The 27737-nt window shown below is 48.9% G+C and overlaps 1 protein-coding gene across 1 annotated transcript; it reads right to left on the bottom strand.

Moving 5' to 3' along the window:
• Positions 1-1154: 1154 nt before the first annotated feature.
• Positions 1155-26008, bottom strand: LOC144129913 (beta-galactosidase-like). The gene is made up of 12 exons (XM_077663972.1): positions 25887-26008; positions 24949-25133; positions 23600-23750; positions 22139-22202; positions 21649-21743; positions 20631-20811; positions 19572-19752; positions 18235-18278; positions 16952-17088; positions 6327-6434; positions 3802-4038; positions 1155-1370 (listed from the first exon to the last, which is right to left on the bottom strand). Exons 1-12 carry the CDS (start codon positions 26001-26003, stop codon positions 1155-1157), a joined length of 1716 nt encoding a protein of 571 aa, XP_077520098.1. The 5' UTR covers positions 26004-26008.
• Positions 26009-27737: the final 1729 nt, after the last annotated feature.

Here is a 27737-nt window from a genome sequence, read left to right as displayed (position 1 = left end):
TAAAACAAGCCCCCTACTTAAAACGTCAACAGCGTACTAAGACACCGCAGACCAGGCGTGTTCATCGCACCGGGAACAAATAATCTATAGTACTCGGACTCTAAATACGCGCTTGACCTTAACTGTTCAGTGTGTTCGGTGTGATTTTGTGGCGTCGGCTAATCAAAAGTTGGTTAGCCCAAGAGAATCTCATGAGCGATACCCGATGTAAGTGTGCCCCAACGCAAGACCACTACCGCCCAAGACCTCGAATCACTGCACACAAAACTTGCGCTCTGTCTCGTGGAAGAACTGGCTTAGAGCACCAATGAAGCAGCTAAAACACACATTGATGCCTCGATGCTAGGAAAGCGGTAGAAACAAAGACAGAGCGCCGGGCAGTGCTTTGGAAATATATGCAGCAAATATGTGATTTTTACGTCTCAAACGTCGTCGAAGCAGTCAGCAGGAGCCCTGTAGCCAATGAACGCGCTCAAGAGTCGTACTGGAAGCAGAATGGCCGCCCCATAAACGACAGAGTTTCGAAACGAACAATAGTCTTTGCGAGCCCTGATGGCAAGCAAAGCGTGTAAATATATTAAGACCAAAGGTTCACTAAGGTTTAATAAGCAGGAGTTGTCCCAATATTGACATCCTTTTTTTTCACAAGATGTGGCGCCCTCTGTGGAGTGGCGTAAATTCGTCTGCTGCAGGTTGAAAAATGCGCGTGGGAGACGCAGGCGCGATTTGGTTACAAGAGGAGACAGCTGTGCCTGCGAAGTAGGTGGTGTGACTTGACAGCTGCTGCCATCTGTCGCATGCGCCTGTCACTAACATGAATTGCGCATGCGCTGTAGGAGATGGTGTTTTTTTCTTTTCAACCAGTGCAGCCGGAAGAGGTGCGCATGCGCAGAGCGGCCTTGTGAAACCGACGAATCGGTGTTAAAAATCTATGATTTTTTTTTAAATGTGGCTTTTCCTCGTTGTCGCTTGAGGCAGAGCATGCTTTTCAAGAGCTGTCACAATTATTAGTCAGATTGACAAATTAATTTTCATTCGTGCAAAAAGATTGCTTTTCCTCTTTTTCTGGCATACCGAGGCGGAGTACGCTTTACAGGAGCTGTACATGAAGCGAGGACTTGTTCTTAGTGAAAGCGTTATATAGATAAATATTCTTAATGGCTCGCTTTCTCGATTGTGCCATTCAACTCGGCCTTTTGCACAAAGTGCACGACGCAGGGCTCCCCATGGCGAAGGGGGCCCCCTTCGAGTTCGACGAGCACCAACAGGTTCTCCTCCTTAAACACCGTCCGCGGCACGTAGAGGGTCTTCTGCGGCCCTCGCCGCGGCCAGTAGCGACCCAGGTTGAAGCCGTTCAGAAACGCGATTCCCTGCAAGGAACGAGGCCAGGTATCGCGGTACGTATGAACATTTCTTATGCAACGTGTTTGTTTGAGCTGGGCGTGCATGTTGCGGCTGTATCGGAGTAGAACGTACCGTCGAAAGGTATGGCGCTTCTTAGGCTGATTTTAAAAGTGCCTTACTCTCTCCCACGTTGCAATAATTACGTTTCCGTATAATCCAGCGAAACGTTGGTACGTAAACGTTGCTTGTACAGATAGTCAGTAAATCACTGAAAATACGGTGACTGCAGAGAAATAACGTACTCGAGAGATACGCGGACAAGCACGCCTTCAAGTCCGTGATTCATGGACAGCCATTTCGTATGTTTGAATATTGTCAAGCACTATTATGGAAATATTGAATGTAATGGTCCATTCTTTCGATTATTAAAGTTTGTCCTTCTCTCGTATTGAGTAAAAACTGCCATAGAAAACCGACGGAGAACGTTGTTGATGATAACAATAATATTAATAACATAAAATTCAAGACTACCGGGGGCATATCTGCGGATGTATTGATTATGTGAAAAGTTAGCGTTCATAAGCTATTTTCCGTTGAAAAAGGAGCTCGTCCAGAAATTCTGGGCGTGTTTCGCGCTTCTTGTCCCCATGGGCTCTCCACAATATCAACAAAAGTTTGTTATTTCTTCCAAGGAACGCAGACGTATCGAATGTTGAACGAGTTGATTGTTCTGAAATGAGAAGACAGCGCAAAAATAAACCAGTTCTCTAAACTGGACATGCACACGTTAAATAGGGGCAAAAAAATAATAAAGACTGCTGAGAAATTTCGCTCGTGTAAATAATAATAATTGGTTTTTTTTAGGAATGAAATGGCCCAGTATCTGTTTCATATATCGTTGGACACCTGGACAGCGCCGTAAGAGAAGGGATAAAGGAGGGAGTGAACGAAGAAAGGAAGAAAGAGGTGCCGTAGTGGAGGGCTCCGAAATAATTTCGACCACCTGGGGATCTTTAACGTGATCTTTAACTGACATCGCACAGCACACGGGTGCATTAGCGTTTTGCCTGCATAAAAACGCAGCCGCCGCGGCCGGGTTCGAATCCGGGGACTCCGGATCAGTAGCCGAGCGCTCTAACCACTGTGCCACCGCGGCGGGTAAAGAGATGGCTTTTTCTCTTTCTCTGATATACTGAGGCGGAGCACGCTTTAAAGGAGCTGTAGGTACATGAAGCGAAGACTTATTCTTAATTGAAGCGTTATATAGATAAACCTTTAATGAATGAATGATTTACTTACTATCCCGACAAACAACAGTTACGTATCAACGTTTCGCCGCAGTACAACGAAACTTCGGCCACTTTATTTAAGCACTAGACGTCCCGCCGCAGATGACCCCGTGATCACCGTTTGGAACTGAATGCCAGAGTAGCCTAGCAGATGACCCCGTGATCACCGTTTGGAACTGAATGCCAGTGTAGCCTAGCCTGTGAGACCCCCCCCCCCCCCCCCCCTCCTCAAAGAAAAAAAAAACTGTGTAGACACGCCGTCGTTTACTTGCCAAATCGGCCGGTGATGGCGACACCTGTATTTCGTTGTTTGGCCTTTCCTAGCTTCCTAGCTTAAAAGATCTCCGTTTTCAGTACAAGTATCGTCTTTGTGTTTAAAAAGCGGTAATATATTGATACAGGCTAACTTCGATTTGTCGTCAGTGTCCCTTTAAACCCGGCAGTAGTACCCACAGGAAGCTGAAAGCATCGGATAACTGCACTGTCAGCACCAGTTGCTGTAGGTCCCCGTACGAGAAGAGTCAAAAGGGAACTTTTTCTAGAAACGACCGTTTGACTTTGTGGCTTTTCCTCTGCTCTCAGCACAGCTAGACGTACTACGAGGTACAGGGGACACGCTTGGTACAGCCCGAGAAGCGTTTCCGATGTTCTGGCAGTCATACGTCACCGGGACGTGTTTATATCTTTTGATTTCTTTTTTTTTACGATCCTGTCGGCAACTCAAACTCGTCCCGTCTTGTTGAAGGCAACGACCGAATGGTAACATTTCACTCTTACAAGCCCGACAAAACATCGAGATGTGACAGAAGCTACAAAGCACCGACTTATAGCACAGAGTGCATTCGTGGGGCCAGGCTTAAGTTAATAGACAACAAACGGAATCGAGGGAGGGGATGTTCCGAGTGGTTTCAATTGGGCACGTAAATACATAAGGATCAGTTTTTACTATACTTAAGAGCTAGTAAGAAATTAATGAAAAATCGACTCGTAACATGAACCAGTGAGCAGTTAGAAATAGGGAAACAAAAACTCAGTAAAATACCCGTCACAATGTAAGCCGACATATATAAATTATACCTGAAGTTCGAAAACGTTACCTAACTTGCCGAGCAAAGCAGTGGGAGAGGACATCATGGAGTTTCCTGCTTACTACCGACAGTGATTATACCTTCGTCATCCGGTGCGGCTTCAGGAACGTGTCGGCAGCCTCGGACGAGGGCAGCTTGAACTTGGACGCCAGGACGCGCACCTCGGACACATGCTCCGCGGCTCTTGCAAGCATTTTCTTTCGCATGAGAAGCATTTTGATGTAATTCGTTAGCCAGGCGGCATTCGTGAGCGGCACCGGTCTCATGGTCCAGTTGGTCAGCACTCGCTGGTCCAGCGTCACGTTGGCGACGATCCCCTGCCGAATAAGGAGTAAAAATGGTAGCCCTATTCTGTCGGGAAACATCAACAAGAGAGCAAGCAAGGTATACTAAAGCGCAGATTTGTTTTTAATTGCAGTGGTAGCGATGCCGTCGGTTGGGTATAGTTGCACTTCCAAGGCTACGGGCGATTGAAAAGCATTTTATTGATTCCGCATCCAGCGCGATGCGATTTTCTGAATGCGTAGTGCAGCTATGCGTCCTTAGTTCATCCGATTACGAATCGTAACGAAACTATGGAGCTCTCAAATTCTAACATGCATGTGTCGTTTCGTCACAAAGAAAATAGCGGCTCTAATGTCAGTATGATAAATAAGCAGATTTATGGGGATTTATGGAGGGAGATTGGCGGTGGTGGTTGAGATAGGAGAAAGGGGGGGGGGGGGGGTCTGTGGTCCCATTTGAACCATGTATTTATGGGACCTTTTCGTAGAAAAAATGTAGTTGAGAGTGGTTTTCCTTATGCAAAAAAAAATTCTCGCTTGGAAAAACGCTGGGTGGGGGAGGCGATAGGTGCCATGTTTGCCGGTTGCTGTTCCCACGTCACTGACGTTCGTAACTTCAAGTCGTGCTGGCACAACCTGGTAAGAGCGGTCGTGTACCTTGCTGTAATCTGAGGTCTTTCCGGCAGAAATCCTGCCTTGATTATGGACGAGGATTGTCACCACTTGGTTGATCTTGGCTTTCAGCACCACTTCATACTTCTTCTCCATATGAGACAGGGTATCGATAAATTCCTGTAAGATGACAACAGCGATGTCTTGTTGCGATTCCCAGAACAGCAGCCAGAGCAGCAGCCAGAGGAGAGGCCATGGGGCGGAAGATCCGAAAAAGAATGCACTACTCGAGGCTATTCGCTAAGTCCCAATCTCGGATTGAGCAGACAGTGGTCACAAAACGAATGAAATGTGATTGCGAAGCTCAAACCTTTTTTTTTTCTTTTCAGAATGGAATTTTAAGATGTATTGAGGGATGCCCTTTCTGTGTGTGATAGACAGTTGTAGAGTTCTTGAAACAATAAGATTTTTTTTTGAAAGGAAAAAAAGTGCAACTAAAAGGCGCAACACGTAACTCGCTTCTGATCTAAAACAAGACATCTCAGGCAGCATTGCCAAGTCAGTAAATAGTGCGTAAAAAAACCCACTAGATTAAAAGAAGTTCTCTTGCTCAAAGCAAGTCAAAAATACTCATTTCAGCATCATTAAATGGCACGAGACTATGCACTAATTAACGATCCACTGTGATGAAAAAGAAAAGAAGAGAGAAAACGCTGCTCTTCCACAAAAACGCACCGGATTAAAAAAATGGCAGTGGCTTAACTTTGGTAACCCTGGAATTCAGCGAAAAGCAAGCACGCTTGCTAAGCGTCTGAGGCTCGTCCATGGCAGCCCCGCTGCACGCCCGCGACAGCCGTTCTATATCTACCCACATGACCACGTGGCTATGACGTGGTATCACACCGTCTCACAACACCCCCATCGGACGTCATCACGTGGCTTCACATCACCCCGTCGGATGTTCTTAAGGTCAGAGGTAAACCCAAAGGTCACCCAATGTCAAAGGTGAAAGGTCAACTAAAGGTCTTGGGCAAAGATCAGGGGTCAAGGGTTCGACACCATAACTGTCTCACATATGATCATACACGGCTAACCTGTTTGGGATGAATGTCATTCAAGGTCATTCTCCGGCCTACGCGACGACTGCTTTACCAAGCGTAGTGAAGCTTTTCGCTTAAAAATAACTAGCATTTTTTTCTGCCAAAAAATTAAAAAAAATGATAACTATGTCATCACCCATCAAATCATCAGAAGCGCGAAAAATACATTACGATAAACATCTCGTCGAATTTTACTGGCGGGAAGATTACGCAGGGGCTGCAGCACGTTCGCCTAAATCTAAGCGGAAGCAAGCAACCACTCTCTGATTATTCGGCAAGACCTAACAGCCCACGGTATTGAATATCTAAAAAGAAAACCAGGTTTCGGAAAGCCACGACACGGCTATAGATATTTAGTAAACAGCGCGAAACACGAAAGAAGTCTCCATTCGTCTTAACACACGTTGTCTCGGTGCGCGCTTGTTCGAACTTGATCGAACTTGTTGAAGTTCAAAATGGCGCAAAGCGGTATAAAAGAACACGCGAGAAAACACCTCAGAAAGTGGCCGTTAGTGGCACAAGTTCGATCAAAAGCGCGGATATGTGACCATTAATGCCTTCGCATAAATCTTTTTGAGTTGCTCGTGTTAAAACAACGGCTCTACTTACGTCGTCGAGGTGGACATATCCTTCATCTCGAATTCCGTTTACGACGAGCCACGAAGGCCAGTGAGGCTGGACAGGGATATTCACATCGTACAGCATCAAGCCATTAGCCTGCGCGAGTATAAGAAAACCGAGACAGAGCAAACAGGTCATGATTTGTCCGGGCAACGCATTTACTCAATCAGAACGATATTTTCAAAATACGCTGGTTCGATCCCTCCGTCGAATTTCGATGGAAGTGAATTTCTAGAGGCCTGTCAGTGCACATTAATGAAAGCCCTGTGGTATTCTTGTCATTTAGGAGATCTCGCCTAGATTTGACAGGACCAAATGCGGAACCATGCCTTTCGGGTTTCTTTCGAAGGTCTATGACAAATACTCAGCCATTCATAAAACCGTTCTCCCATACACCGCACCGTCGTCGCGACCTCTCGACATGGTGTCTCACTTTCGGTGATGCAATGGGTACAAGATTTCCCGCTGGCCTTGTTCTCAGCTTATCTGGGGTGAAATGCTTGGAAAATTGGTCTTAGACCCCGCCTTGAGTAGTCGAAAACACATTGTGCCATGGCGCTCTTTGGCCTCAGATGCCCTTGCGCCATAAAAAACCACCATCATCACGAATCATGATCATCATCAGCAGCAGAAGCTGCACCACCACCACCATGAGTCAGAATCTATTTTCCACTGGAATCATAAGCGAAACGTTAGGTTAGTTCTGAAAAACGAACAGTGTCGTGCAAAATGTGCATCCCAGAAAACGGCGCGAAACACTACATAAGTGCCATATGCGGCAGTGCTCAATTACTGCTTATTCCTTTCGAAGCATGTAGCTTCCATAGCGCGCTGTTTCCCTTGCCGTTTCTACCAGAATTCAAGCATTTACTGCCGGCAGAGAGACTGGTTAAACGTCTGCAATAAAGATCGATCTTAGCTTACGTAGCCGACTTGCTCGAAGGTCAGTGGATACGTGGATGACGCCGTACCGATTGTGGCCAGGTGTCGGAGCCCCTGCAGGCCGAACATCTTCGGCAGCGTAGAGAAACAAAAACACGTTTAAAGGCACTGTAAATGCAAATACTGAGGAGCTGTCGAGCACTTAGAAAGCTCACAGTTATCTCTCTTAAAGAAGAAAAAGGAACCAAGAAATGCTTAGCATGCACAAGGACGACTAGCCAGCGAAAATTTGCTCGGGCGAGCCAGGCATGCATACGGAATCGATAACAGAGCATAAGCAGGAATGTCCGTCCCAGATTACGAATGAAGCTTCTCATGCTGGCTGAATTTGTGTTTTTGATACCCATAAGCCGCACCATAATATAAGACCGTAACATCTAAGAATCGGTCAGATCTTTTTGTTGCTTGCTACTTGCTGAAGGGGTGAATACTGATATATTGCTTGCATTACAACGTACCGTAGGTAATCGTATACCTACTTTCGGGCATCTAGAGATATAAATGTGGTGGGCATACATAAATGAACCTTAGATGATGTCTTCTGAAAGATAAAACGAGAACAGGACACGGGCCTTAAGTTCGGCGCTATGTTTTGTCTGTGACCTCATATACTTGCAGTGATCCTTGACAAATACATTTTTAAGTCACAAATAAAACGATAGTTGAAGAAGATACATGCCTGTCGTGAACTTCCGAATGCGGCAGAAATATAAAGAGCATGATCAGTTCATTCGATCACTAGCAAAGTTATCAAGCATCGTCGCGGAGTCGTTATTCCAACGAACTGAATGAGACGTTTCTTCAGCAAATTTCAACCAGGTCTCTACGCGCTCTACCACAACCGCCTCAGAGCGGCGCATGGCTTACGTGCTTCATCACGATAGGCCCAAACTCCATCTTCTCCTTGGGTTTAGGCTCTGCCGGGAGGTTCTGCGGAAACAGCTGGATGGAATGTGTGTTGTGAAATGGCCATTCCCGGCTTTCCTAGTTTTTAACAACTGGTGCCATCTGTCGGCAGCCAATAGCGAACACTGCGTAAATAATTATATGTTCATTTGTAATTGAAAGAGAACTAAAGCATCCCGTGAAATGGTGCGCTAAGACGTCAGTACTCATGGCTTACTCTTCCTACACGCTGCAGAATTAAAGTTTAAAAGATATGATTTTTGCTCTCGCACCGAAAAGATACTGCGGCCATCGGAAACCAATGGGGTGTACCGAGAATTGAATTTTTCCGCGGTGATTTCTGATGCGTATTCTGATGCACCATGAGGTGCGTGGTGCCAGTCTTACAAACTAAAAGCGCTTGTACGAATTTCCTGGGCGTGTTTTCTTCTTTTTTTTAGACCTAAACATGAGAATGCACTAGCTGGAACCCTATAAATATTATTTACTATCGAACATAACTTTCATAGCAAACTAGACAAACGTGTTCTCTGAGGGGTTATTCTAGTTTGCGGTATAAACTGCTCAAAACCGCAGTACGCTTAGCAGAAGCTAGATGGCAGACAATGAAGCGAAAGATATAGGGCCTTTCCCATGCAGCCGAATGCAGTTTCCGGTTGCGGTAGTTTCCTCTTAAAACATAGTATATTGGTAATACTCGTTACTTCAGGCATATTTCTAAATACCTGCACATTGGCCACCTTAGAAATTCACGGTAAAAGCAGTTTATTTGATTACAACGAATTTTGGGACACATGCCGTTACAAAAACCTTTTTTTATGTGGCGCCAGCTACACCAGCGACAGTCCTGTACCTGAACTATTTGCGGAGCGAGACAGGTGCACACGCTCCACCCCTGTAAGCTTTCTCTTCATTGCCAAGACAATTTTCCGCCCACTATACCAACTCACAAAGAATCGATGCGCCGCGCGTCCGCAGACGCAAGCAGAGGGGCAGGCAGAACGGGGGGGAATTCAAAGGCTATCCGCTTGAAATGCGGCGTCAAACATACGTGGAGTCTCCTCGGAATATGCTTGAACTACTCAACCAGTTGCCAAGATGCTGCACTGCGCCGTGCGCTTGTCCAAAATGTTCAGACACCGCGGCTTTCATCCCCCTGCGAAAGGGCTAACCAAAAGCGAGCAGCATTGGCTCCTTCTGCACTGTGCCCGGCAGTGCTGCAATATTTAATCCGACTTTTAACGGCGAGTGCCCGCATTGTCGATGCGCGTTCTCGGACGTGTACCACATGGTGTGGGCATGCCCCTCTAACCCTGCTTACCCCCTTTCCCCTCACCTACCCGAGAGAGCTGGGAAACTGCACTCTACTCGGCTGCTCTACGTTAGAGAGCCAAAGAGCCCGCGTCGCTAGGGCCCGAGCTGCCGCGGAAGCCACAGGGGTTCCGCACTAGGGACCCCTCCTAGAACTTGTAAGGGGCTGGCCCGTAAGGCTACTCCCCACTCTCTCCTGCAAAAAGCCTTTAATAAATGTTTTCCACCACCACCACTCCGGCAACTTTGACTTTTCGGTGCAGCTTATTGCACTGCACTACTACAGAGCCGACCCCCCGCCGTGTGCGCGATTTAGGCGGCCGTGGCCTCTTGTGCCATGTCATGCAGGTATGACCTTTTGGCATGGGCGCTGCTGAGAGAAGTGTTCAGCATGCAGTGGCGAGTAATGAAACAAACTGGTAGCGACTATACTGGTAAAACAGCGCTAACATTTTTCGCGCTATATATTGTCACTGACAAACGTAGAGGACGCGGGAAGCACAACCGTTTACTCAGGCGAGGCTTGCCGAAAAGCCGCGCACATTCGAGAGAAAGAACACGTTCGGCCACGCGCTGGGAGACAAGTTCGGCCACCAGGCGGCGCCGACAGAATTTCAGCAATGTGGCATTGCCCCCCTCACTTCCAAGAGGCATCGACTCGATGCCGCACGCGAGGGGAAAAAAAACATACGTAAGACTTCCAGGTAGCGGCGCGAGTGTCTTTGTGGAAAGGGGCTAAGGGGAGTAATACGGCTTCATTCGCGCAACGTGGACTACTTCGGACTTCGGTTGTCGCGACGACCGGACAGCTCCTTGAGGGAGCACCTCGTAGGTCACCGCGCTGAGGCGGCGTAACACCTGGTATGAACCAAAGTAACGGCGAAGAAGCTTCTCAGACCGCCCTCGCTAACGGATCGGACTCCGCACCCAGACTTAGTCACCGGGTGCGTAAATCACTTCCCTGCGGCGGAGGTTGTAGCGCTCGGCATCACGTTGTTGTTGGCACCGGATTCGCTGTCGAGCAACTTGGCGAGCGGCTTCGGCGTCACGAACAAATTGTTCAGCGTCCACGACAGAAGAGGGAGTAGGATCCGGAAGAAGCATGACGTCCAGCATGGTCAAGGCTTCGCGACTGTGCACCAAATGGAACGGAGTGAAGCGCGTCGTTTCATGGAGCGCAGTGTTGTACGCGAACGTGATGTAAGGCAGTATCCGGTCCCAGTTCGCATGGTCATCGTCGACATACATAGAAAGCATATCGGCAATTGTCTTGTTAAGCCGCTCAGTCAGTCCGTTTGTTTGCGGATGGTAAGCTGTAGTATTGCGGTGGCTGGTGCCACTGAGTCGAAGTACCTCGCTCGTAAGTGCCGACGTAAAAGCGGTTCCTCTGTCAGTTAATACTACTGTTGGTGCTCCGTGACGAAGCACAATGTTGTGAATGAAAAAAATGTGTAACTTTGGCGGCGGTGCCACGGGGACGGGCCTTGGTCTCACAGTAGCGGCTAAGATAGTCAGTGGAGCAATATACCGGTTACCCATGGAAGACGCCGGAAATGGGCCGAGTAAGTCCATGCCGATCTGTTGAAATGGGAGGCGCGGGGGATCGATAGGCTGCAGGAGCCCGGCTGGTTTAGTCGGCGGCGTCTTCCGGCGCTGACACTCACGACAGGTTCGCACGTAACGGTGGACAACCGCAGAAAGCCTGGGCCAGTAGTACTTGTGGCGTATGCGCGCTAACGTGCAGAAAACCCGAGGTGGCCCGAGGGAAGGTCGTCGTGGCACGCACGCAGAACTTCGTCACGAAGCGTTGTAGGCACTACAAGCAGAGAGACAGTGTCCGTTGGGCTGTAGTTCTTTTTGTAGAGGACACCATCGCGCAAGCAAAACGATGAAAGTCCGCGCTTGAAGAGCCGAGGTGGTGATGCAGCGGTTCCTTCGAGGTACTCGATGAGCGGCAGCAGTTCGGAGTCGTCCCTCTGTTGCCGGGCAAGGGTGGATGTGGTGACAGCACCGAGAAAAGCAGAATCGTCGTCGGAATCGTCCGTGGGGCAGGGAATAGGAGCGCGGGAGAAACAGTCAGCATCACTGTGTTTTTGGCCGGACTTGTGCATGATGGTGACATCAAATTCTTGTAACCGAAGGCTCCATCGAGCAAGCCGCCCCGAGGGATCTTTCAGGTTCGCCAGCCAACACAGTGAATGATGGTCGCTCACGACCCGAAACGGGCGGCCATACAAGTACGGTCGAAATTTCGTAACTGCCCACAGCACAGCAAGACATTCCTTTTCTGTGGTGGAATAATTGACTTCGGAACGAGATAAAGTGCGACTGGCGTAAGCAATCACGCGTTCTAGACCTTCCTGCCGCTGAACAAGGACCGCACCGAGACCAACGTTACTGGCGTCAGTGTGCAGTTCCGTGTCGGCCTCTTCGTCGAACTGGCCAAGCACAGGCGCACATTGGAGACGGGACTTGAGTTCCGTGAAGGCTCTTTCCTGGTCCTCACCCCAGAAGAAGGGTTCAGCGTCTTTCGTCAGGCGGGGGTCAGAGGCTCTGCTAGCCTGGAGCAATTGCGAACAAACCGGCGATAGTACGCGCAGAGGCCCAAGAAACGACGCAGGCTCCGTTTGTCTGTTGGCTTGGGGAAGGCAGCTGCGGCAGCCGTCTTTTCGGGATCTGGGCTAACCCCTCCAGCGCTGACAGTGTGACCAAGAAACACATGAAACGCAAAGTGACATTTTTCTGGCTTGAGAGAGAGACCAGTGGAACGTATGGCCTCGAAAACAGCACGCAAACGTTTCAGGTGCTCATCGAACGTGTCAGAGAAGATCACGACGACGTCGAGATATACGAGGCACGACTGCCACTTCAGGCCAGACAGCACGGTGTCCATCATTCGTTGGAATGTGGCAGGGGCCGAGCACAAGCCAAAAGGGAGCACCTTAAACTAGTACAAACCGTCAGGAGTAATAAAGGTGGTCTTCTCTCGGTCGCGTTCGTCGACCTCTATTTGCCAATACTCACTGCGGAGGTCAAGGGACGAAAAGTAGGTGGCATGGCGCAGGCGGTCCAAGGAGTCATCAATGCGTGGCAGAGGATACGCATCTTTTTTCGTGACGTTATTGAGGCGTTTGTAATCCACGCAGAACCTAAGGGTGCCATCTTTCTTCGTGACGAAGACAACAGGCGATGCCCAGGGGCTCGTGGACGGTTGTATGACGTCGTCCTGGACCATTTGTGTAACTTAATGGCGGATGGCGTCACGTTCTTTTGAAGACGCGCGATAAGGGCGCTGGCATAGTGGTCTATGGTCTTCAGCAACGATAATTCGGTGCTTGGTAAGCGGCGTCTGTCGCACCTTGGAAGTTGATGCAAAACAGTCGCGGAAGGAAGAGATGAGGTTTTCCAAGCAGCGTTTCTGAATAACCAAGAGGTGCAGGTTTACGTCGGTCGGAATGGTTGTAGCCGTTGCATCGTCGATGTCTGACGTGGTGGACAAAGAGCACTGTCTGGAACACTCTCCAAGTTCGTCAAAATAAGCGATGACCGCTGTCTTCGTTAAATGCTGTGGTTGACGGGTAAAGTTGGTGACTAAGATGACAGTGCGACCGTTGGCAAGTTCTACTAGGCCTCGAGCGACACAAACTTTCCGAGCGAGTAGCAGCGACACGTTCGCTTCAGCGATGCCAAGAGTGCCGGTGCTGTCATTACACTCGACTGTGACGAACTTGCTGGCTCGCGGAGGGATTGTTATGTGGTCGTCACATACGCGCAACATTACTCTGCTGGGCTCGGTGTTGGTGTCAACGGCTCGCTGGGCGGAAAAAGATACCATAAGCTCCTGAAGGTCGATGACCGCACTATACTCTTGAAGGAAATTTATGCCCAGAATAAGACCCTTCGAACAGTCATGTAATATGGCAAAGGAGCCGGTGAAAGTAAGACCGCGGATCTGGATGCGACAGGTGCAGACGCCGATCGGCGTCCCTACATGGCCACCGGCGGTGCGGATCATGGGTCCACACCAAGGCGTCAGAACCTTACGGAGGGTTGTGGCGAGCTGCCTGCTCATCACAGAGAAATCAGCGCCGGTATCGACGAGTGCTCTCACTTCAAGACTGTCGGCGGTTACTAAAATTTCAGCTGCAACTAATCGTTCGCAGCACGTCGGATCGGGTCGTCGCCGCTCGGGCCGTCGCGTCAAATCGTCGGGTGGAGGCTGTTGACTCTGTGCAGTGGCGGCGGCCCTACCCCCGGAGGACGCCGTCTTCAGTTTTCCCGGCGAAGGGACGTGCCTCTGAACTGACCAGAAGATGAGGGTCGACTGGGCGAAGCAAAGCGCCTCGGGGACGGCGATCGCGATTGGCGCCGCTCCGAGGCCGGGGGCAGCATCTGAGTGGCCAGGTACTCCTGCATGTCCTGCGGTCTTTCACCATAGCGCGGTCGAGGTGCGTCCGGTGGGAATCCTCTCAAACCCATCCGCCGGTACGGAGAATTCCGCAGAATATGGCTGGGCTCCCGCAGTGGTAGCAGAGCGGGCGATTGTTGCATGTTCGCCATACGTGCGCTTTGCTGAAAGGAGGGCACAGGTCCTGCTGCTGCTCGACGGGACGCAGGTAACGATGGGGCGGTCGCGGTTCGGCAACGGGGCGAAACGCTTGCGGCGCGGGGGCAGGTCGGCGCAGGGCATCGCTGTAGGACATCGCGTGCGGCTCTGATAGTGGTGCTGGTGGTGGCTGCACCGCTCGCCGAATTTCGTCAGGGAGGACATCGCCTGTAGAAGGCATGCTTGCCGACGGAGCATGCATCCAAGTGGAGGTGTCGCAGTTCTTCGCGAACAATGCTCCGCACAAGCTCTCGCAGCACCTCATCCCCGGGGCCTGGCAAGGACGTGCAGTAGTGAGCGGCAGCTGCATTTGCCTGACGGCCGTATTGGGCACTCCGTTCCTGCAATGAACATTCCATGCTCGTAGCTTCCTTGGCGAAGGCGGCGACGGTTCTCGGAGGGTCGCACATGAGGCCAGCAAACAGCTGCTCCTTTACCCCACGCATAAGGTGCCGCACCTTTGTAGCTTCGGGCATGGCTGGGTCGGCCCGATTGAAGAGGCGGGTCATGTCCTCAATAAGGATGGCCACGCTCTCGTTGGACTGCTGTGTTCTGGAGCGAAGGGAAATTTCAGCATTTTCCTTTCGCTCGTTCGTGCTGAACGTGGCGAGCAGCTCACGGCGAAAAGCTGCCCAGTTAGAAAAGGATGCCTCGTGGTTCTCGAACCACGTTTTCACCGAGTCTTGCAGTGCGAAATACACATTCATCAGCTTCCACTCGTCGTCCCATTGTTTGAACGCAGCAGCACGGTCAAAACTGGCCAACCAATCTTCAACATCCTCGAAGCGGTCTCCGTGGAAGGATGGTGGCGACCGAGGTGCGAGAAGGACGAACGGCTGGGCACTGCTGGAGTACTGACCTGTCTGGCTGCCAGTGGTGGAAGTGATAGCTCGCACAGGCCTTTTCAGTGGCTCAAACTCGGGTTGCAGGCCTCGCAGACGACGGCTGGCTTTGTGGACAAGTGTGGCGTCCGCGCGCCGGGGAGAAGCGTCAATGATTTCGACGGGGTCAGCATACATGGGATGGTACCCAGCACGGCTCTACCAAATGTCACCGACAAACGTAGAGGACGCGGGAAGCACAACCGTTTACTCGGGCGAGGCTTGCCGAACAGGCGCGCATTCGAGAGAAAGAAGGCGTTCGGCCACGCGCTGGGAGACAGGTTCGGCCACCAGGTGACGCCGGCAGAATGTCAGCAATGTGGCAATATATTCAATATGTGGCATTTGGAGTCAGTGCCCGTCCTGTCCGTCTTTATGTGTGGTTTGTGTCACATTTAGCGCTGCTTTTTTTACTATACTGGGTGTGCGCTAAGCCTCGTTCTTCACCTGAATGAAACGCATGAACCCGAACAATAGTTGTGTCGTATTCGTAAACTACCAACGTACACCCTAAAACTATCGGCGTACACCTGCGCCGTCTGCAGGTACAGCTGGGCGCGGCATTCTGGGGAAACATCACCTTTTAAAACCATATAAACCAGAGCACTGCCGCCATAGCCATTCGCAACACACTTTTCGGGGCAGTCTGCTATATATACTTATCCTTTAAAAATATACTACGTGTTTAAGGGAAAGCTAAAGAAATTTTCAAAACATGTTTTTTTTTTAGGTAAATATATGGCTTTTGTGACATAGTATTACCAGTGTTGACGGACAGCGGAAAGCCAGTGAATTGTCTTAAGTAGTAAGCTGATGAACTAATTTCTGACAATTAACTTTTAACTGTCGCAGCTATAGTCAACTCAGATTTGTAGCCGGTCGTAAATAATAGCCATATCAATTTTAAATTTAAAATTTCGGAAACGCGATTTTCCTCAGCGCTGTGGCTCGACAAAATCTGGCTACATCGTGCCAAAATACATGCGCTATCAAAAAGCATGAAGGCAAAGCAAACTCTCCAGTTACGCGTAACTAGTCAAAAAAGCCAAATTTTGAATAGCCACAGCACCAACGGTCATCGCATTTTCTAAATTCTAGAAACTGATATGGCTATTACTAACGACCGGCTTTACCCGCATGTCATTCAGCTCATTACGCGCAATCATTCGTACCAAGAACCATAGTTGATTGGAATGACCTACCATCAGATGTTGCCACTGAAGTACACGCCGATCAATTTCATCAAATGCTGCGTACTCATACCAGAATTTGACGTCTCGGTGCTTTTCCGGCTTAGTTATTCTTATTCAGGACTACTCTAATCGCCTTTACCGTCTATTTCGGTACCACAGTTTTGCAATTTTTCTCTTTTTGTTTTGCTTTTAATATTCTAAATCGCAGCTGTTTCAATTTTTAAGCTTTATTCTCATCTTGTGGTATCTTGTTTTTGTGAGAACTTACATCCCGCTGCTAATGTTGGCATTTGCGTATTTTGTGATGTTTTTTACTGTTTTCTGCATTTTTTCTCGAAAATTGCATTTATTGTGTTTTGCGTGCCCCCTCCCAAGTAATACCCTCTCCCAAAGAGTCTTTAGGGTATTTTAATAGATAAATAAATAAATAAAATTGCAACTAGACACCTAAGTGTAATAGTTAAGATATATCAAAAATTAGTTAAAGTACACCGGTTTTCTGGTGTCAGCCAACTCTGGTAACACTATCCTGAGAAAGCCATATTTTTACCTCATAATACCTATTATTGTGATTTACTTCAAGTCCTTGGTAAGTTTTGTATGTTCTGTTGCAGTCATGTCTTGAACGATTGCAATCCAAAGATGCGACAGGCAGTGGTCACTATCGGTGGGTATGCTGTAAAACAGCAAGAATTAAATCCATAAGCTATCATCTTGGCAGTGTCTAAGCTTTACATGCGACTTGCAGTCACTGACGGTCTACACCTCGCTTGCCTCGGCAACGACGTCCCGGACGGCGCTGAACTTTTTTGTCGGATCACCAGCTTCCGTCAGAGGGGCGTTGAAGTCGTAGCTGGTCACGATGGGGCGGTACTCGACGTCATTGTGTTTGGAACTTTTCACCATGCTGGCTGTCACAGATGCCGAGAAAAAGAAAGAACAATAACCATTTTCCTGATTAGACTATACTCTTCTTTGTCGTGCGCTTTGAAAACAATGTGGGAACCTATTCTGGACAACTCGGACGTGGGTCGTCGTAAATAAAATGTCTCACTCACTCACCCATTCAGCCATCCACTCACTCACTCACCCACTCACTCACTCACCCACTTAATCACTCACCCAGCCACTTACTCACCCACCCACTCACTCGCTCACCCACTCACTCACCCACTCACTCACTCACTCACTCACTCACTCACTCACTCACTCACTCACTCACTCACTCACTCACTCACTCACTCACTCACCCACTCACTCACTCACTCACTCTTTTCCAGAATCTGCAGCTTATACTTCACTCAGAATCAATTTATCTATACAGCTGTCAAGCTAGCGCAGCTGAATAGCGACCGTTGGTAAAGTTGCAAGGCATTCTTACATTCCAAACCTTTGAGGAGACCTCTCCTCTTTTCTATATAGACCAGCACCGTGTTTACATGTATTCGTATTGTGCGTGACCCCAGCTGTAACCCCCAGTCGATCCAGCCGGCGACCGCAGCGCCGCCGCATCCTACTTGCATCACAGATCGGCGTTGGATTATAGGTCAGAAAAGTGCCTCGAAGAGTTCGCTTGGCAAAATTTGGCCCTAGAGTAGTAGCAGAGAAGCGGGCGAGTTGGTAAGGTTACATCTTGAACTGACAGCCCGAGAAAAACTAACGTATCCTAGTGCAATAGGAAGGCAGGCAGTGCAAGCATTGAAGAAAGAAGAGTTCCGCCTCTGCCGAATTTGCCTACCAAGAGACCCACTGGAGTCTTCTCCTCTGCTAGTTCAAAATGTTCAGATAAATGCCTTGGTGTAAGCTGTTTTTTTCTTTTTTTTCTTAAATCATTCAGAACGCGTCTGCTACCCCCCCCCCCCCCCCCCCAAACACACACACACCATCGTCTTTTATTTGTTTGCTCTCTTATCTACCCTCAGGGCCCGAGGCACTACAGAGGGGTGTCCTTTGCAATGCCCTACAGAGGTTGGAGGGAAGCGGGGGCGGGGTCTGAGCCCTCATTTTAATGCAAGAGCGGCAACGGGGCGACATAACGTAGCGAAAAATGTTCTCACCTCCTGCAGTGAACCCGAACGATGTGCCTCCGTGAAACATATACCTGAAACGACAGTACAAACTATATAACATAAATCTACAGAACATCTACAGTCTATAGACCCCGGTCTAATAGACCTGCGGCAGACTTTCGTCTACACACTGTTTATAGAGAAAAGTCTACTAAAAGTGTAAGGCCATAAATCCATAAATTGTCTATGCACTCTGTAGGATTAGTCTATAGACGGTCTATATACTAAATTGACAGACTATTTACAGTTCTATGGAGTGTGTAGAGAAATTTTTGTAAGGCAATGATTGATATTGGCTGATTCAAGGTAGCTAGCTTAATTCATTATTAAACTTTCGCGTCCCAATCAAAGTTGCACTGTGGACTATGAGACACGTCGTAAGGAGCGCTTCGGATGGATTCCGACAACTGTCTCCTTTTTTTTTATTACGTACACCGAAGTATGCACGAAAGTGCTTTTGCAATTAGCCTCAAAAATCCAGTCGGATTCACACGTCATTTTTTTTATGATGATCAATGCGCCATAACCAACGAATCACTGTAGCCTGTAACCACTGCATTAACGCGTTCTGTTGGTTGAGACGTGTGCAGGAGGCCTCACAATTGCTGTGCAAAAGTGTATGCTTTCGTGCAACGTATGAAGGACGTAGTTTGCATGGTGCATTATGTTAAAGGGATAGAGAGAAAGCGCCGTGGATTATGGAAACGACCTCAACCAGTTTAGAAAATTTGCGGAGACAGGTGGCCCAGGATGGGGCTATAGTTGGAGATGAACGGGCGGTGCCTTTGTCCTAGAGGGGACGATATACAGCTGATGGTGGTGATGACTACGACGATACGATGTCCCTTGTCTACATGAGGCCATCGCGGCCAGCAGCTGATGCCAGTGTGGGCGACAACGCTCGAAGTTCACCTCATCGATACGATGTAGGCAATTTCGTTGTTGGCCGATGGGGCCAGGCACCTTTAAAGCGCTTGACCCCTTGCCGCTGGTGGCACAAACATTTCTAACGACTGCGCTCGGCTGTGCCACCACATAACACACGCTTGAATATCAGACACATTTTTTTTTATGACCCACGTGGTGTTGCAGGCTAACCCCGTAACGCTGCGTACTGGGCGACACAATGACAAAACTTATACCCTGAGTACCCGTGCACGTATTGTGACCGGTGCGTGTAGAGGGAGGCACTGATTAGGGGTAGCATAGGTGGATTTTGCAACGTGTATCTTGGTCCATGTACTTTCGGACGTCGAAACGCGTTAATAAAAGCGGCAGCTCTCGATGAGTAGTGGCCAACGTGTCGCTTCAAGCGGAAGACTCACAGGTTGGCCGATCCACCGGCTACCAGGACCTCGCGCAGAGTTTCGGCGACCGATCTGCTCTTGACGTGGCGGTGCGGCGTCATCCATTGGTCGTACCATCCCGTGTACAGCTCCGAGACAAACAGAGGGCCCCGATTCTGGAAGCGCCGCTGTACGGCGAACGCTTCAGATACGTTCGTCCCTGGAATCGTGTGCGCGCCGCGAGTGATTGACTAACTGGTGAAACGCGGCAGAAGACAAACGCAGGAGGAGAACACGGAGCATATATGCCATTGCCAGGATCTGTTGAGCTGCCATAAGTGAGCCATCGCTCTTATTTTGTGGCACAGACAGGCCAAGTATAGACCACTGGACTTGCCAGCCTAATGATCTATTATAGACTCCCCCACGTAACGTGCAGTTCCAATAGGAGCTCAGTGCTAATCAGTGCTAATGATAATTCATTTTCATTGATTAAGGAGCGACCCTTGCAGTTGTCTCAGATCCTGTTGCTTCTAAATACTAAACCATTAATCCGAAGTCCGAAGACATCTCTATTATCAGTAGGGCTATAAAAACATTGCCGCTTTGAGCTGCTAACCGAATCGGTAGGGCGACAGCCTTGCATAGCGTTGGTTCAATGGTGAAAAAAAGTCTATCGTAGCACTGGCCCCGGGTTTAATCCAAGGAGCAAGACGAAGTTTTTCGTTGAGTACGCAGGTATGAGAAAGCCGTTTCGCTGATTTTTGCAGCTGTATGAATTAAGGGGTGGGTAATAACTTATTAACACCTACGTGAGGGCAATGATGCGGTCACAAAAGCGGTAGCGAATTATAACTGCGTTAGTTCTAAGAAATATGTGCATTTTTTCTTTTGTCGCATTATGGCTGAGCTCAGGTGTATGCAAATACTTACTTTCTTGACTGAAACCTGCTCGACCTTACAAGATTCCTCGCCTTTGTCGGCTGACAACACAAGACCTTAGCACTACTCTGGGTGCTCCTCATCACTACACTGTAAAGGGCAGTCACGCATATATGACGGAGTGCCAGACAAGCCAATCAATTTCAAGCAACAAACCTCTCCCGAAAGCGACCGCTGCGAAAACGCCATCGATCCTTCCGCAAGACGTAGCGGACGCTTTGACGCTGTGAGTAGTGAAAAGCACAGTGTCGTTCCCAAGCTGACTGCGCATCAAGTCCCGGAGGTGCTGCAAGTAGGCGTGGTCACATTCCTCGGACTCCCCATACTGGCTCTCCACCTGCAAGCGTCACCGCCCTCGTAGCGCTGCATGCATATATAAATTACTCGCCCTGGGCTGTCTCCCGACAGGGTGACTGACAGCACAAGTGTAGGAGCGAAAAAAAATTCACAGACGATCAGTGCCACAGTATGCGTTAGCATTAGTGCTCCTCCAGGACATGTCAGCAGCCGCTACCGCCGACTGGTTCAGGCTGCAGTAGACTTGTAGTTCAGGCCGTACAAGCGTATGGAGTGATCCCAACCGTACCCCGCTCCACTCTCCCGATCCAATCCAGCAATCACAATATGACACGCCGCGCCCTGTCTCCACACCCTCGACTCTGATTGGCGATCTCGGTGTCCCCCTCGCCACCCGTCGAGTCCTCTTCTCTCTCTCCTCCTTCTCTCCCCTGAAAGTGGAGAGGGAATTTCCCTCTTTACTTCGCCTCCTGCCAACCGAAGCTTCACACGGAAATGCCAATGCCGGGCACATTTTGCAATATTGGGCGGTCTAATGCCAACGGATTTAAATGTCCTAAGAAACAGTTGTGTTGGCTCAGAAGGAAGCGGCAGCGTAATAACAAACTCTCAACGTTGGCGATATGTCAATTTTTAAAAAACTTTTTCGATTTGGTTTATTATTCTATTCTTTTGCGAAAATTACAACTTTCGCTTCTTCACGACCTACGTAAACAAACTGATTTATCAATAATGCGCAAAATCATTTGCCGTTGCTTGGATGGTCGGGAGTCAAAAGTTCATGATAGCGATGACCTGCCTGACATGCTTATCAATTTTTGATGAGCAGTGGCGAGACGGGAACGCGCAGTGCATTTGACGACTACGGAACACTCACCTGAAACATGATAATAGGGCCACCGTTCTTGATTAATAGATGTCTAACACGCTTGAAAAGCTCCACGAGGTATCGGTCCGCAAACGCTACGTATCCTGGAAGAAACAAATCCTGCTCTGAGAAAAAAGCTTCACGGACAAGCATGCAGGTTTTATTGCTAGTAAATGAAAATGAAACCGGTTTCGAGGTAAATAAAGGTCGCATTGAGTGTCTCACTTCTCGGCGGACTCCTCAACCGCACCGTGAGGGAAGAGAAGACAAGGGGTGAAAGAAGGGTGAGAGAAAGAGGTGTCGTTGCGGAGGGCTCCGGAATAATTTCGACGACCTGGGGATCTTTAACGCGCACTGACATCGCTCAGCACACGGGCGCCTTTTGCGCTTCGGATCCGCTGCGGGGAGCCGTGCGTAGAGGCAAGCAATGGCGATAACCTAAAACCAGACCCTTTCCGGTACTCTGCTGGAGGAACTGAATGACGTCACATCTACTCACTCTCATCCATTGTTCGTAGACTAATGTCGGAACCATTTCGCAGAAGCCAGTAGGGAAGGCCGCCCTGGAACAGTTACAGAGCGAAAAAATGATAAAGCAGAGCATAACCGTTGCTTCGAAAGAACCAACAGGCAGTTCAGCTTTTGTGCTTTATTTTTATTCATCACGCGTATGACTGAGGTATACATCCTCTTCTTGTTTTTATGGCAGAATGGTTTTTGAAAAGAAAAATGATTTCCGTCGATATGCGCGTGTTTCACCAGAAAACATTTATATGTTGCCTAGTTTTGTTGACCGAAACGCCGCGATTTCTTGAGGCGGCGGTAGAAGAACGCGACTGGCGCGGCAGCTGCCAACTGTGAACACATGCCTGTATTGTCCTTAGCCATCGAGAGATCGCCAATGGCTGCAACTATTTGTCAGAAATAATCAAGCCACTGGATATTCCTTTTGGACCATACATCACCACGGATTCAGATATCTCGAAATTGAAGAAAGATCCGTGCCCTACACGTGCCTTAGCAGGAAATATTAGTGGCGCGTTTATTTTTAACAAAGTATATAGCATCCTCGTATACCTGACTGGCCTCGCTGTATTCATGTTTTGTGACTCTGTTTTGTGACAATCTAAGATTGTGGAATCCTGCTGCCGTTCATTTAGATTCATTCTATAAAAAAAATAGGGAGGTGGGAGCGTCTCGACTTGTGTTTTTGTAGCGATAGCTACATTACGGTATAGCATTTCGAGCCTTCAGCGTGGTGGCGCGCCACCCTGTGGCTGCGCCGCCACGCTGTCACGTGATTGGTCACGTGGTGCGGAGCAGCTGCCGGCGGCGCGGCGCCATAGCTGATCACGTGGTTCATCACGTGGTTGGTCACGTGACCAAGTTCCATTCAGCCAGCTGTATAGCTATCGCGTCACGCCAGGTTTAACAAGAGGTAAACCACCGCAAATTTTTTGTTCTCTCCAACTCACTCATGAGGAATCATGGAGGCAACGTTTGGCGCCACCGAGTCGCAGGCTTACAAGCCGCTCACCCGAAAGAGCAATTCCTCATTGGTGAATCTCGACTGCCGGCAAAACGACAGCCGCTGCGCTGGCCAATCATAGTTTTGATACATGCAGGGGGCCTTCGAATTCAGCCTCCTATCCACTGGTGCTACCAAAGGGGAAATTAAAAGTAGACACACAGAGTCGTAGGGAACATGTAATTTGAAGAGCAGGTAGGCGATGGCCCGTAATGGTAACAGATCGTACTCCAAGCGATGGGAAACGTAACCGCGAGGTCGGCAGGGGGATGAGATCAGGAACCCTGTTGAATCATGGCTGGCACAGGACATGGTTATTTGGAGGTCATCGAGCAAAGCCTTTGTCCTTCAGCGGACGTAATCCGGCTGATGACGATATGATAGAGAGTAGCGACGCGCTAAAGCGTAGGCCCCTTGTAGATGCGGGCTCACCATGTCTCGCTGGGAGCCAATGTAAGGGCCGGGCCGCAGGATAACCATCAAGCCCAGCCGGTGCGCCGTCTCCAGGAACGACACGATGTCCTGTTGCCCCTGGAAGTCGAAGTGGCCTTCCTCGGGTTCATGGCTGCTCCACTCGACGAAGCTGCATATGGTGCGAGCCCTTGGTAGGCCTCCTCAGTCAAACTCGAACCCGCGGCATATAGCCTGTGCGTCCATTGCCCCCCCCCCCCCCCCCCCGTCCATTCACGCACGAGCTTTGCAGGAAAACGATGTGTTCTTTGTCTTCCTGTATATTTGGCAAGTAAGAATAATGCAAAAAAACTAGTTCAACCTTAATGTGTAAAGTGCTGCCGAGCAGGACCAAACAAAAACACCGCATTTGAGAACAAAAATTTTTTTTTGTTTGTTCGTTCGTTCAGTCGTTCGTTGATAGATTGATTGATTGATTGGATTGAAGAAAGGTAGCTGACGAGAGGACGACAGAAAAAAAGGATTGTGACGGTTGTATACTTCAAGACAGACATTCACGACACCAACGAAAAGAAGCCTGTTTTACTATATATAGCAAATACACCTGCATTTAATTTTCCCTCCGCTCGTCCCTGTCAGCGACGTTCACGCCGTGACTTCCCCTCAGTGAAGCGAGGCTTCAGCTTAACGCAATTCTTTATAAAACTAGGCAAATGCGTAGAATAAAAAGAATTCATTATCTGCCGATTTTTATGTATATACTTCGTACGCCTATTTCATAACGTACACTTCCGCAATGTCAAGTTTCGCATTTAACTAATTCCTCACGCCCTCTGTCGTTATATAACACTCGCGCTGAACCCTCCCGGAACGTCGGAATGCACCTTGACGCACTAATTCTTGTTTCGGAAGCTCTGTTCCACGCACCTAACGAAAATCGGATAGTCTTCCTGGACTTGTCGCCACTCCCAGCATTTCCAAGGTACGTTAGCTAACATTATGCAATTAGGAGCCTCATAACTTTTATTCTTGCTTTGTGCAGCGTTTTTTTTCTTTGTCTTTCTAAGCAGAAATGCATCCTACACTTCCAACCATACATTTTTCTGCACTTATGCATCCACACTGCAGAGCTCACCTGGGTAACATTAAAGACCTCCCATGCATGTTGACTATATATACATGGATTCTGGGGGCCATATGGGTGCGCAGCTGCTGCCTTTCTGCAGCGGAGGAGGCAATCGGTGGACAGCAACTGCTGCAGCAGTTGCACCCAGCATTTCGCTTGCGTATGAACAAAAAATAAGTGCTTTAATGCCGCCTGAGCTTGAAGTTTTGAATAGATGAGGAGAAATGAAACATGCTGCACCTACGTATCGATGGTGTTGAGGCCGGCGGCGCGCGCGTACATCAGGCGCTCCAGCCACAGCTCGGGCGGCGTGCGGAAGTAGTGGACGGAGCCAGACAGTATCCGCACGAGCTCGCCACGCAGCGTGAACGAGTCGCGCTCCAGGTCGATGGCGAACGCTCCACCCAGAGGCTCTGCGGGACGCACCAGCTGGGGCGCCGAGTTTGTGGCGTTATTAGTGTATGGGACCTTAAACTGCTCCAAACAACACGCAATGATTGAGTTTACATTTACAAGAATTGGGGTTCTTTCTTTTCCAGAGCCCAGAACTTGTACACTTACACCCTGCTATGCTCCTATAAAAAATCTATTCAAGACAGACTATACACATTCTTCTCGATATAGCACAACTTGAACGCGTCATTGCAAAATATCCGTTCCGCTATCAATCACCTTGGCGCACTTGTTTTGCGCGCTGAGTACGGCCAACAGAGAGTTCAGAATATGCTACCAACTGCGCAACACCACCTTGACTCGCTGCATGCATATTGACGTAACAAATTTAAGAAAAAACGACCTAATAAGTTCATTCACGCAACGACAAAAAAACATTTTTTGTGCGAATAAGTTTTTCATGCACCAAGATTCTATAATTTCGTTTTGTGAGACAGACGGACAGACGGACGGACGGACGGACGGACGGACGGACGGACGGACGGACGGACGGACGGACAGACAGACGGACGGACGGACGGACGGACGGACGGACCGACCAACCGACCGACCGACTGACTGACTCCAACTTCGTACCAACGTGGGAGAGCGATATCGTGCTGACTGATCAGTCAAGATCTGGGACCAATGAAGCCATTAACAGAAGAACCTCCTGTTTATAAATTTTAATACACGCGCACGGCCACGGGAAAACATCCTCGAGAAGAAAAGAAGACAGCAAACGCTCACTTGCTGAGGCGCGGTGAAGAACGGGATACGAGCCTGGAGAAAAATGATGGACCCAACCACGGCAGCGGTCAGCCACTTCACAAGGGTGAGCTTTTGCCGCATCGACGCAGTGCCCATGGCTCTTGCACTGCAAGTGATCGCGAATACAATTGCAGATTATTGCGAACGATGGCTTTCCAAGCAAATGATATTCGAGAGAAAAACACTGGAAGATCGTTCAATATTCCAATCGAACGTTATTCGATGGTCACCACATATTTGTTGTTGAAATGTGTTTCTTCTCTTCTTTGCGATTCTTAATTTTCTGTGCCTGCGTTTCATCGACGTGGCTGTTTGGGAGAGCTTGGGAGATGGTGTGAACCAAGGCGAAATAATATCTGTTATAATAAGGAACATATATATATATGAACATGCCTTCATCTGTCTACTATAGTGTTACCAAACTGCGCGGACGTCAATGCAACAATAAAGCCCCCTAACGAACACTGGCGCAGCACCTTCTGTGGGGATGTCTATCGCGGGCCTCACAATTAAAACTGTCGTGCGGTCAGGTGCGATAAAAAGTGCGTCGTAGTGCGTTGTCCAGGCACTCTCGGAAAACATCTCAATGTAACTTGCATGCCTTGGCCAGATAGAATAATTAAATGCTACGATCGACACCAACTGTTCTATCACTCTCCCTGTTCACCACGCAGCCATTGTTGACGAACAATCTGAATACGTGCGCGTGAAAAGAGATTGTGGAGCGATAGTAGCAAAGCTAAAGGTAGTGTGCGGACTCACCAAGACAGGTCTATTTTTGTCAGGATAGGTCGCCACCTAGATAAAATAGGTCCCCTCCTTCTTCTTCTTAAAACATGGCACATACCCACATGGGGGGGGGTTGGCCAAAGTGCAGTAGCATAAACAAGGAAATTTCCATCGGACATTACGACAAAATTTTAGCCCCAAGCGTGAATTTTGAAAAATGTATCAATAAAAACGGCAGAATAATATTTAAAGTAAAATAACAGACAGCATTTTTGTGGTCCCCTTATTCTACTTCTTCTTCTCTACCTCAGTAAACGTACCACATATACCCGCACGGGGGATTGGTTGGCTGGTTGCGAAGGTACAATGATGCCTCTTCTTCTTCTGACTTCCTGTCTCGGCACGAGACTCAATGCGAGCTGTGTCTGCCATGGAAGCGCGAGTTTTAATTTCTCGTGCTGTCACGGACCTGGTGCCTTAACACGAGAGCGTTAAGGTCCCGTTCACCAGAAAACACGGTGTTGGCATCAGCGTCGTGAGCGAAAAATCACGGACATGGCTCTGGCAGGTGGTCTCCAGAGAGCAACCCAGGAGGCAGGTAGACCACTTAGGTCACGTAACCTTGCGGCGTCATCACAACCTGCCCTCCGGATAGTGAGCAAACTGCCCACCATTGCAGGTAGCAGTTAATTAAAGATCTTTCGAGAATTAAGAGCCTGGACCACTCAAGGCCCACCGCTGGAAGCACCTGCCATCGCAGAGCAGCGGTGCGCCAGGAGGGGACCCAATGTAAAGTAACCAATGTAAAGCAGAAAATGACCTTCTGCAAATATGGGAATTGACCCTTTACGCTATGGCGTCATACCCTTAAGGCGGAGCTTAAGTGTCCCCTTAAATTTTCTTGTCTCGTCCGTGTTGCTACTGCGCTGTAGTCCTCAGTCCTAATTCGATTCCATTTCAATTCGTACACGCTTCTTTCATTCATTTTGGCCACACATCGACCAAGATCGGCGGCGCAGGGGAAACCAACGTGGTACACCGAAAACCTATCTAACGAGCACTACCTGCCATGATTGGCAGGTGGAGGCTTCACACAGATGC

This window comes from Amblyomma americanum, chromosome 4 (assembly GCF_052857255.1).
Source record: "Amblyomma americanum isolate KBUSLIRL-KWMA chromosome 4, ASM5285725v1, whole genome shotgun sequence".
NCBI lineage: Eukaryota > Metazoa > Arthropoda > Arachnida > Ixodida > Ixodidae > Amblyomma > Amblyomma americanum.
The sequence above is the reverse complement of the archived record's forward strand: the minus strand, read 5'-3'. Positions and strand labels throughout refer to the sequence as shown.

Coding starts and splice junctions, on each gene's coding strand:
- LOC144129913 (XM_077663972.1), bottom strand. CDS start 26,003: ATGGGCACTGCGTCGATGCGGCAAAAGCTCACCCTTGTGAAGTGGCTG. Junction 22,203..23,599: donor TTGGCTCCCAGCGAGACATG/GTGAGCCCGCAT, acceptor TAACTGTTCCAG/GGCGGCCTTCCCTACTGGCT. Junction 6,435..16,951: donor TCCGGGACGTCGTTGCCGAG/GCAAGCGAGGTG, acceptor ATACTCGCGCAG/GCTAATGGCTTGATGCTGTA.